Source organism: Phyllostomus hastatus, unplaced genomic scaffold (genome assembly GCF_019186645.2).
Source record: "Phyllostomus hastatus isolate PE091 unplaced genomic scaffold, TTU_PhHast_1.1 phas_contig_40, whole genome shotgun sequence".
Taxonomy (NCBI): Eukaryota; Metazoa; Chordata; class Mammalia; order Chiroptera; family Phyllostomidae; genus Phyllostomus; species Phyllostomus hastatus.
Window position 1 is genome coordinate 71,844,955 of NW_025333872.1, and position 11,253 is coordinate 71,856,207.

General features: G+C 35.8%; 1 protein-coding gene across 2 annotated transcripts in view; it reads right to left on the reverse strand.

Moving 5' to 3' along the window:
• Positions 1–11,021, reverse strand: part of THEMIS (thymocyte selection associated) — a 167,817-nt gene extending 156,796 nt beyond the window's left edge. Inside the window, exon 1 of one of the 2 annotated variants that reach the window (XM_045844246.1) lies at positions 10,901–11,021. Coding sequence is in view for 1 of the 2 variants with exons in the window: in XM_045844245.1 (XP_045700201.1) it covers positions 3,158–3,248 (91 nt within the window). In the remaining variant the exon portion in view is untranslated. Of the gene's footprint in view, positions 1–3,157; positions 3,353–10,900 lie in introns of those variants that run through there. The other variant, XM_045844245.1, reaches the window with a different exon arrangement.
• Positions 11,022–11,253: the final 232 nt, after the last annotated feature.

Here is an 11,253-nt window from a genome sequence, read left to right on the forward strand (position 1 = left end):
AGACTGATGGTTGCCAGAGGAGAGGGAGGTTGGGAGACTGGGTGGAAAAGTTGAAGGGACTGAGGAGTACCAACTGGTAGTCACAACATAGTCATGGGGATGTAATCAATAATACTGTGATAACTAGGCACGGTGCCAGGTGGGTGATTGAAATATGGGAGGACTGCTAAAGAATACTTATACTTTATAACAATATAAAGTATATTGTTGTTTAACCACTATGGCTGTATATCTGAAACCAATACAGATAATATTGAATGTAAACTGTAATGGAAAAAAAAGAAATTAGAAACTTATAAAAAGACAAAACATACCTTCATGAGTTTAGGGTAAAAAATTATTTGAAAGGATAAGAAAGAAAGCAATTATAAACTGAATACAATACCATTAAAATTAAAACTTTCATCAAAACGCACCATTTAAAAATGAAATACTAAGCTATAGACTGAGATAGATATCTCAGCATGGATAACAAAGGGTCAGAAATCCCAGTATGTGTGTGTGTGTGTGTGTGTGTGTGTGTGTGGTGTATGTATATAGTATATATATATACAGTGTGTGGATATATATATATATGTTGGAATATATATATATTCCAATCAATTAAAAAAGTTCATGAAGTACAGTGGAGAAATGCTCGAGACATGAACAATGTTTTTATAAAAGAGCATCCTCAAAAGGCCAGTAAACATATATATGAAAAGGTGCCTATTTTCATTGGTCACCAGGCAGAAAGATGCAAACTATAAATGCTATACTCCAGAATAACTAAAATTATAATTACTGATAACATCAAATGTTGCCAGGGATATAGATGAATTGAAACTCTCATACACTGCTGGTAGGAATGTAAATTGGTATAACTACTAGGGAAACTTGTTTTTCATTATTCACCAAAGCTGAGTATACACATACCATATGACATGGAAATTTCACTAATTTATATACACAACTGAATATACATACATGTGTATGCATATGTACAAAAATGTTCATGATGACATTACTGGTAACAACTCCATACTAGACACAATTCAGATATCCACTAGCAGTAGAATGCACTAATAAGTTGTATATATTCATTCAATGAAGTGTTATACACATTGAAATGAATAAACTATATAGAACATCATTGATTAATTTTTAAAAGATGATGCTGAGCATATATGCCAGTTAGGAAATGATACATACTATAATTTTTTATTTATATAAAGTTCATAAATGAACAAAAGTCATGATAGTGATCACCTCTGAGGAGGGTAAAGGATAATGTTTGAGAAAAAAAGCACAAGATGAGATTTCTAGAATATTTGTAATTTTTTATTTCTTGACCAGGGTGGTGGTTACATAAATGTCCTTACTTCATAAACATTCCTCTAGGTATATACCTCCCCCCTTAATTGAAGTATAGCATAGTAGTGAACTATTAAAGGATGAAGAGGGTTCAACACATGGGGAGACATACTCTGTTCTTTTCTAAGACTTAATGTAAAAATGTCAAATCTTCCTAAGTCAATCTACAAAATCAGTATAATCCAATACAAATTCTAATTGAATTTCTTAAGTAACTGGCTGATTTCTTTAAGAACATATTCAAAAAAATCTAGAAAAGCTAAAGTCGACTTAGATAAAAGGAGGAAAACAGGGGTCAATCTGTACATGGACTACACAGTAACACACTTCAGAGCCATAGTTACAAAAATATGGTGATTTTGGCACAGTCGAGGAAAAAATAGACTAATGGTATGTAAGTGATATTTCAGAGACAGATTGTTCCAGATGCAAGTTTACATATAACTTACAGCAGTGATACAAATCAATGGGAAAGGATGGCTAGCTGGGCAAATGGTACTGGGGGGTCAGGTTTATTTTATGGAAAAAAAAACCCAAACTAAACTAAAATTGGATCCCTCTGCACCTCAGAGCAAAGTGTCCTCCAAATGAATTAAAAACTGAATGTGAATTACAAAATGGATAAGTCGATATAAAATAATGTAGGAAAATATTTCTGTAACCTGGGAATGAAGACTGACTTTGTATGTAAAGCCTCCATAGCACAAACTATGAAACAAAAAAAAATGATTTGGGACTGACTTGTGAACAAAGATATATTGCATAATATTGTATACATGGAAAAATGTGGTTTGACTTCAAATAACCAATTTACAAGTGAGTTAAACAAAACCTGATATTACGCTGATGATAGCTTGCACCAACAGGTGTGTGTGTGTGTGTGCGTGTGTGTGTGTGTGTGTGCGTGTGTGTTGGATTTGACATTTGTCAATATTTGTTTTATTTTATAATATAATATCTAAAACGTTTTTTCTATGAAAGTTTTGCCTACCAACACTTCTTTAAGTTACTTTCCTAGTAGTTTTATTGTATTCAATTTTATTAGTGCATCAGTTCTACCACCATTATGACAAGAAATACATGTTTGCCTAGAAAACACCTCTTACTTTCTTGCATCTATCTAAACTAACTGCTTAAAGAATCTCTAGGCCTTAACATGCTTTTGCTGAATTAACACAGTAAATTGCATTGAAAACACGTTAACTTACTAATCAATAATCCAAACTGAATCTTGACTTTTCAACATGAATTTTTAAAAACTATCTTGTGATTAGAAAACATTAATTTCTATACCTTCAATAAGAATGGCATCATTTAAAGAACGGGGAGTTTGGCCTCCTACAGAAAGGGTGTGAGAGGCACTGACAAAGGCAACATCAAAAAGTCGTTAAGAGCTGGCTGAATTTTTCTTTCTAAACACTGCCCTTTTAATAATTACTTTTGTTTTATAAAATTAAATTTTATTCTCTATATTCTAGAAACATAGATAGCTTAACTTTTCGGTCTTGCATTATAACCTATTTCAAAGAAAAGGCAGAAATAATTCACCATTCATGTTGAACTATTTAGAAGGTTATGAAAAGCTCAAGAAGCTTCACACAATTCCTTCCCCCTGTTTGCCCCAGAGTCTCTCTCTTCCTTATTACTCTTGGGTCTTGACTATTACTTTCTCTCATTACTTTCTCTCTTTCACCTGTCCTTTAACAGAACTCATACATGTTCTATTAAAATATCTTCCTCCAATTCCCAAGAGTATATACCTTATAAGTACTTTTAGCCAGCCAACAGACAGGAGAGTGCTTACCTTGAAAGTAGATGCCTGACTGGACTTCTAGGACCCTGGGCAGGGTCCTGAGGTCAAGAGAGTGGACAAATTCTTCCAGTGACAATGCCATTGCTATGACTTGGGTCTCGCACAGACCTCGTACTTACAGAAGCCTGTGGCTCCTGGGTGTCACTTGCCTGTAAATGCAGACTCTGCTCATGATCCCTCCCTCAGGCAGGCAGGGATGTCACACTAGAGCCCAGCTGGGGTGGTGTAGCTGTAGGTGGGGAGAACAGTGAGGAGGGAGGGAGGAGGCAGGGAGCAAAAGGTGTTAGAGTTCTTTTTGTTCTGGTTGTGGCTTCATTTCCTTCTGACACTGAAGTAAAACAGGATGGGGGTGGGGTGAGCATGTCTGAACAGACTTTGCCCCGAGAGTGAGATTTGATAAGTAGCTCGGTGACTGTTGCTGGTCCAGGTGTGCATCTACAGTTTGGGGTCAAAGTTGCTTGTTGACCAGAAAAGAACAGAAGAAGTGCAGGACTGAAGTCTAATCTTAAACATCTTAATCTTGATTCTTCATCTCTTTAGTTCATTTCTAAAGTTTGCCTTTATGCCTTATTTGCATACTCAGTGCTTTTATATTAAATTTGGGTCTGAAAGTGTTTTGTGTCAGCAATTTTCAGAAATCTGATACTGTGGAGAGAGAGGATCGAAACCACTTTTTATTCTTCCACAATAAAAATTTTGCTGAATCTTAAAGGAGAGTGGGGCAGGGGTGCAATATGCAAAGTGATACAGTAAATTAATTCAGTAAGGTAATATGAATCTCCACACTATAGTGAGAGTATCTGAATTTGTCATGAGCAACCTGGGTTTCCTGAGGTTAGCCCTGCTTTTGATTTACAGGTTACTTCAGCCTTGTCTTTGCTGTTCTTTGTCTCATTTATCAAGTGAAGAACATGTAGGAGTCAAGTAGATTGTACAATTTCTTTCCAGGCTAAAATTCTGCAATTCTGATCCTATAAAAACAAATCTTAAAAATCCATCCTTTGTATTTAGAGCTAGACTATACAATCCAGAGTGATATTTTCTAAGTCTCTTTAAGGGTGAGGAAGGAAAGACTAGTTGGTATAGACAAAAGTAAAAGATGCTAAGAAGCTGCATCTAGACAAACTCCCTGTCTAGCAACTGTTTTATCTTCAGGCTGCAGAGAGCAGAGCCAGAATAGAGAGGGTCAGGTCTCATCACAGCTCTACCATATCCTTCACATAAATGACCTAGCAATAAAATATAGTACTACCGTACTTTGATATATAGCTTATAAAACTTCTGCAGCTCTTATTAACAAACTTGATACTTGCAATAATCTCCTTGAATTCATTTCTTGTTTCACAAGACTAGAATTTATTCATGTCATTAGCTTTTTCACCGGTAGCTTCTATTATTCTCACTTACAATTTTTTTTGCCCTAAAGTCTCCCAAACTTGATTTCTCTGCCGTCTGCACCCTCTCTCCAAGCTTAGACTCCTTAATTGCCTGTGATCATTGGGTAAAGCCTAACAGCACACGTCACACGGTGGAACACACGAGAAAGGCTGCTCTGCACGGCTCCTTGAAATGATACTTCCGTTGGCATTGGTGCCTCAACTAATTTCATTTGACATCTCATCCACACTGGACTTTACTCGATGTTTTTGATAGTGATAAGTCAACTTTCTATACTACTAGCTAAAGAAGTCATTTTAAAACATCATCAATCTTTTATAATTATCTATGCTACCCTTGCTTCTACTCTTTCAACAGATGATCCTTTCTGTTACAATCTGCTTCCCTTATATCCCCAGTCACAGTTAAGGACACCACCATTCTCTTAGTTTCCTGAGCCAGGAGGCTGCATCATGGGGTGTGCCATCTCCAGCCCCCAAAACCCTCATGCACCAGAGACGGCAATAGTCCATATCTTCCACTCTGCTCTGCATCCCCACCGTTCCCACTTCAGTCCTGATCATAATCACTGCTGACACTGTGGGCAAAGAAATGCTGATGTGAGCTCCAAGACAAAATTGACAAGGAGGAGTATTGAAAGGGTATTTGAACCACCAGGTAGTAAAATGAATAATTAAAGTTCAATCATTGAAACAGCAGATTGCAGGTATAATAGTAGTCAGACAAATGCTACTATATGAAAGGGTGAATTTCCAAAGCAGTAGGGAAACATATTTTATTCAATAAATCTGATCAATGCTCCTACCAAGGGCAATGTGAAAAGTGGATAATTTCTTATACGTCTGTTTTAAGGAACAAGAACATTATCAGGGCAGATGGAACTTGAGAAACCAATGTCTTGAAAGGTGGGAAAACACAATGAGGAAACACAATATTCTGCACTTTTTTCCCATCAAAACATTTGTGGATTAGAAACTGGCACCACAAGAGAGTCTGAGAAGCAGAGCAAAAGTGAGGGAGGGTTAAGGAGGAGAGAAGCCGAGTTGAGTTTTTAGCAGTTTCACATACCTAGAAAGAGAAAAATTGGAATTTGGGGCTATCAAGCATCCAGGAGAGCTCAAAGAAATGAATTGTGCAGCACCACTTTTCCCCTTCAGAGGTTTGCCCCTTCCAAAGCAGCACAGGGTTGGTTTCATGGGACACCAGGTAGAAAGTGATCAGTAGGAATTTGAAGAAGCCAAGAAGTGCTTTCTAGCAGTCTCATTGTGCTGGGAAGTCAGGGCCTGCCAGGATGGAGGGAGGAGCTCCTGTAACTGCCCCTTGCTCTCAGCTGGGGCTCCAGAAATCTACTTTTCAAGAGAAAATATTGACTATCAATAGAACATGCCTTCCCTAGACTAAAATGAGCTCAATCCCTGATTGGGCTGCCAGACAAAACCAATCAAAAATCCTGCCATTGAGAAGAAGGAACCAGAACTTCTATAACTTTTTTAATACAATGTCTAGAATTTAATAATTAAAAAAACTCAGACATAGAATTATTAAGCATAAAGTTTAAAATAATTTTGATTAACATGTTCAAAACCAGAAGAAAGAGAATCTCAGAAAAGTGCCATTTGTAAAAGTATCAATGAGCCCTGGCTGGTGTAGCTCAGTGGATTGAGCACAGACTGCGAACCAAAGGGTCGCTGGTTTGATTTCTAGTCAGGGCATGTGCCTGGGTTGCAAGCCAGGTCCTCAGTAGGGGGCACACAAAAGCAACCACACATTGATGTTTCTCTCCCTCTCTTTCCCCTTCCTTTCCCCTCTCAATAAAAATAAATAAAATCTTTAAAAATAGAAAATACCAGTGAAAATTCTTGAGTTGAAAAATACAATTGAAAATACAACTGAGGATATATATCCAAAGGAACCCAAAACACTAATTTGAAAGAGTATATGCATCCCTATATTCATTGCAGCATTATTTACAATAGCCAAGCCACAGAAGCAACACAAGTGTCCATCAATAGACACACGGGTAAAGATGCAGTACAACTATACTATGGAATGTTACTCGGCCACTAAAAAGAAGATATCTTACCACTTACAGCAAGGTGGCTGGACCTAGAGAGTATTATGCTAAGTGGAATAAGCCAGACAGAGAAAAACAAATAACATATGGTCTCACTTACATGTAGAATCTAAAGAAAAAATAAACAAAATAGAAACCGACTTATAGAGACAGAGGACAGATTGATGGATGCCAGAATTGAGGGGTGGGGGAAGAGGGATGAAACAAGATGTTGGGATTAAAAGTACTACTTGGTGGTTACACCATAGGCACAAGGATGTAAAATACAACATAGGAAATATAGTCACTAATAATGCAATAACTCTGTATAGTGCAAAGTAGGTACTGTAAATATTAGGGGAAACACTTTGTATGTATATGATTGGCCAAACAGTATACTGTACATCTTATACTAATATAAAAGTATATTGAATATAAACTGTGAAAAGAGTATAAAATTTCTTCAAAGTATTAAACATGGAACAGCCTTTTACCCATCAATCCCTCTTCTAGAAATATATCCTACGAATCCTGAAACACCAATTTAAAAGAATATATGCACTCTTATGTTCATAGCAAAAATATTTGCAATCTGAAAACAGCCTAAGTGGCAATTAGTAGGCAAATGGATAAAAAAGATGTGGCACATTTACACAGTGGACTACTGCATTGCTGTGAAAAAGGAACTCGTACCTTTTGGGACAGCATGGATGGACCTGAAGATTATTATGTTAAGTGACATAGCTGGTCAGAAAAAGACAAATACCATATAATATCACTTATAAGTGGAATTTAATGAACAAAATAAACTGAAAAACAAAATAGAAACAGTGGCATAGATACATGAAACAGACTGACAGCTGTCAGAGAGGAGGGGGGACTAAATGGAAGACGTGAAGGGATTAGCCAAAGAACGTGTGTGCATAACTCTTAGATACAGGCAACAGTGTGGTGACGGCCAGAGAGAAGGGGAGACCGGGGCTGGGTGGAGGTGGGCATAGGGGACGAATGGGGACATCTGTAATAATATAAACAATACACATAAAAATATAAATTTCTAAAAATAAAAAAGATAAAAATACAACTGAAATTAAGACTTTAATAATTGGATTTAACAGATGAGTTGGACATATGATAAGAGAATACTGCTGAAAAGAAAGTGAGAGAGTAGAAAGTATCTATTCTCTATCTACAGAGATAAAAAGAACTCAGCATTGAGAAAAGAATATAGGGGACATTTTAGTCATAGTGAAACAATCTTTGCTTATGTGTACATTGACCCCTAACATGAAAGGAGAAAGAGAGTAGAGGGAGAAACAATATTTCAAGAGATAATGGCTCCCCAAAGCTGAAAAAGACATCAGTCCACAAGTTCGGCAATTTCCAAGAAAACCAAGAAGGGTAAATACAAAAAAAGCCTATCAAGGAACATCATACTGAAATTTTTAAAACCAAAGTCAAACAGAGTATCTTAAATATAATCTGAGAAAGAAAATCATCACCTTCAAGGATAAAAATAAGACTACTGTATATGTAACTTATTAACAAAAACAATAAGCCAGAATATGATGGAAATAGCATCATCAAAATGCTGAAAGATAATAATTACTCGCTTAAAATTCTATATTCAGAAAAAAATAATATAAGTAAGGACAAAGTAACTATATTTTCAAACAAAGAAGTTCTTTGTAGACCTGCACTAAAACTATTGGAAAAGGTGATTTTCAGGCCAAAGGTAAGTGATCCCAGACAGAAAGGCAAAAATTCAGAAGAAATTAGGACAGTAAATTTAAGGGTAAATTGAATATTGACTGTACAAAACAATAATTGCAATGGTTGAAGGAATTTAAAATATGTGTAAATTATGTATAGTTTAAACAAAATATTGCAGTATGTAATAATAATGCAAAATAAAAAGCTAGTAAATGAATTAAATGTTCTCTGGTTCTAACCTTCTAGAGAAGCTAAAAAAGTAATCATTAACATAAGGCCAATATAAATAAAAATGTATTTTATAATTTTTAGGCAAACCACTAAATACAGCAAATTAAAAATAAAATTAAGTTTTGATTAATCAGAAAAATGGAAGGAAAAAAGCTAGCAAAGAGTAGGATGATAGATAAACTAAAATATATTCTTTTTAAAATTAATTTAAATTAAATAAATACACATATGAATTTTAAATAATTTAATAGTCCAATATATATTGCTTAGAGAGTAGGCTGACAGTTCTGGGATGGGGGTTGGGTGCTGGGGGGATCAGGCAAAACAGAAAGCAAAAGAGAAAGAACTCATGGATGCAAGTTCTTGAGGGGGGAGGGGGCGAGGGTAGACAGAGATGGAATGATGTTTAGTGGGAGTAAATATTAATGAAAAAATAATATTAAAAAAGGTACACCTTAATTATAAGTACATAGAAAAATCCAAAAGTTAAAACATAGGAAAAGATACACACAACAAATTAAGCAAAAGAAGCTTATGAAACTCCACCAATATCAGATAAAGCTGATTTAAAGACAAGAGGCATTGTTAGAGACAAAAATGCTGTATTGTTTAATAATGAAAAAGCGATCAATTCTTGAGGAAGATACGACAGCCCTAAATCTCTATGCACCACAGCAACATGCATAGCTTCAAAGTATCTAATGAACAATTAAGCAAATGAAGAGAAGACATAGAATCCATTATCAGGCTAAGAAACATTTACACATATACTCACCATTTGCTAGAACAACCAAATTTAATTTATGAAAGACATACTGTTGAGGGTACAGTATTTAGTCACTCAGCATAATGCAAACTAGTGTGGTCTATCCTAAAATGAATTTGATCTAGTAATTTTACCTTTAAACAGAATCAGATACACACAAAGATATCTATATCTTTTAAATTTTTTAAATTAATTTTAGAAGGAGGAAGAGAGAGGGGGAGACATCAACTATCGTTCCACTTACGAATGCATTCACTGGTTGATTTTTGTATGTGCCCGAGGCAGAGATCAAACCCACAACCTTGGCCTATTGGGACAGTGTTCTAACCCACTGAGCTACCCCGTCAGGGTGATATAATCACCTGTAATGGCAAAAAATGAAAAGGTACCTAAAATGTTAGAATGGAGCTTATTAAATCAATTATCCACATGATTGTACACTATGCTGCTTCAAAAAGCATGTTGTCAAAGATAAAAATATTGACTTGGGAAAATGTTGACAATATTTAAAAATTGAGTATATCAGAGAAGCATCAGTGAAAACAGAATCCAGAATATATACCAAATTATATATTTTAATGTATACTTGAGTGTGTTTTACTTAAAAAAATTAAAAGATTGAAAGTGAATGAAAGATCTTTTTGCTCTTGAACAAACAGAGATTACTTTTCTATTTTTGTAATATCTAGCCCCTTCTTTACACGGTTTTCACTCACCACATATTACCCTATTTCTCTTTGTTATGTCTTGTGGACAATTTTTATTCCTTATCTTCATGTTCATGGCCACACTGCTTTCCTTGGCATATTACCCTTACTTGGCTCCCCTAATTTTTTATTCTTTTTCTACCTTCTCCTTCTCAATCAGATTTGCAACTTCCTTCTTCTCTGCCTTTTAAATATTGCTGTGTTCGCACCAAAAGACATGCTGGAAACTGAAAATGAACTGTCTTTAAAATGAGAACATTTAAATGGGAATGTGTAAAAAGCTAACCATAAATCCCTGCTTCTAAGACTGGCTTTTCCTGGGTTTCACTTTTCAAAGGCCTAATGGTTCAACATTTCCTTGGATTACATAAAATATTATAATATGTTTCTAATAAATTTCTCCTCTTGCTTAAATTAGCATGAGTCACCTTATCTCATTGGTATGTGAAAGAACCTTAATCACTACAGTGTCTAGTTAAGGTCCCCATTTCAAGATTCAGTTTTTAAGACTATTCATGGCTGGACTAACTATAGAAGCTCTTTCCTAGGGTAGTCCCTAATTCCAGTATAGAGAGTGCCTCATCATTAATCCCAGACTGGCTCTTAAGGTCCCAAAGCACAGACCCCCATCATTAAAAATAAATAAATAAACCATGTATAACACATGCCTTATGAATAGCATTTAATCCTTAAAAAAAAAAAAAGAATTCTCAACCTGATTCTGCAGGTAGCGGTAGTATTTTCTTAGAGAAATTTTTATCTAGCCTGTCTCTGTAATTGGCAACTTGAGAGGAGAAACCCATGATAACTGCAGTGCAGCCCGTGAAAATCTCATGCAAGAAAGATTATCCTCCAAAGAGCTGTACCTTTTGATCACAGAGACTGATGCTAAGGATCACTGATGCACAAGGGAATTGGAACCGCCCAGGTCTTCCCTTCCTCTCCTGCAGGGAGCCATGCAGGGTCTCTCACCACCACCACCAGCAGCAGCAAAAGAGAACAGTGTAAACATAAACCTTGAGCCTTTAGAATGCTCCATTTGTGAACCTAGTATGTCTACAAATGGGGTGGAGCTCTTAAATCTTGATGTGGTTAAACCCAGGTTGGACCCGACTCAGTGTTTCCTGCTATGCTAGCTGAAAGTAACAGAAACTAATTCCAGTTAGATTAACCTGAAGACTCAAATTATTATGAAGGGTCAGAATTGTTTCAAGGCAAG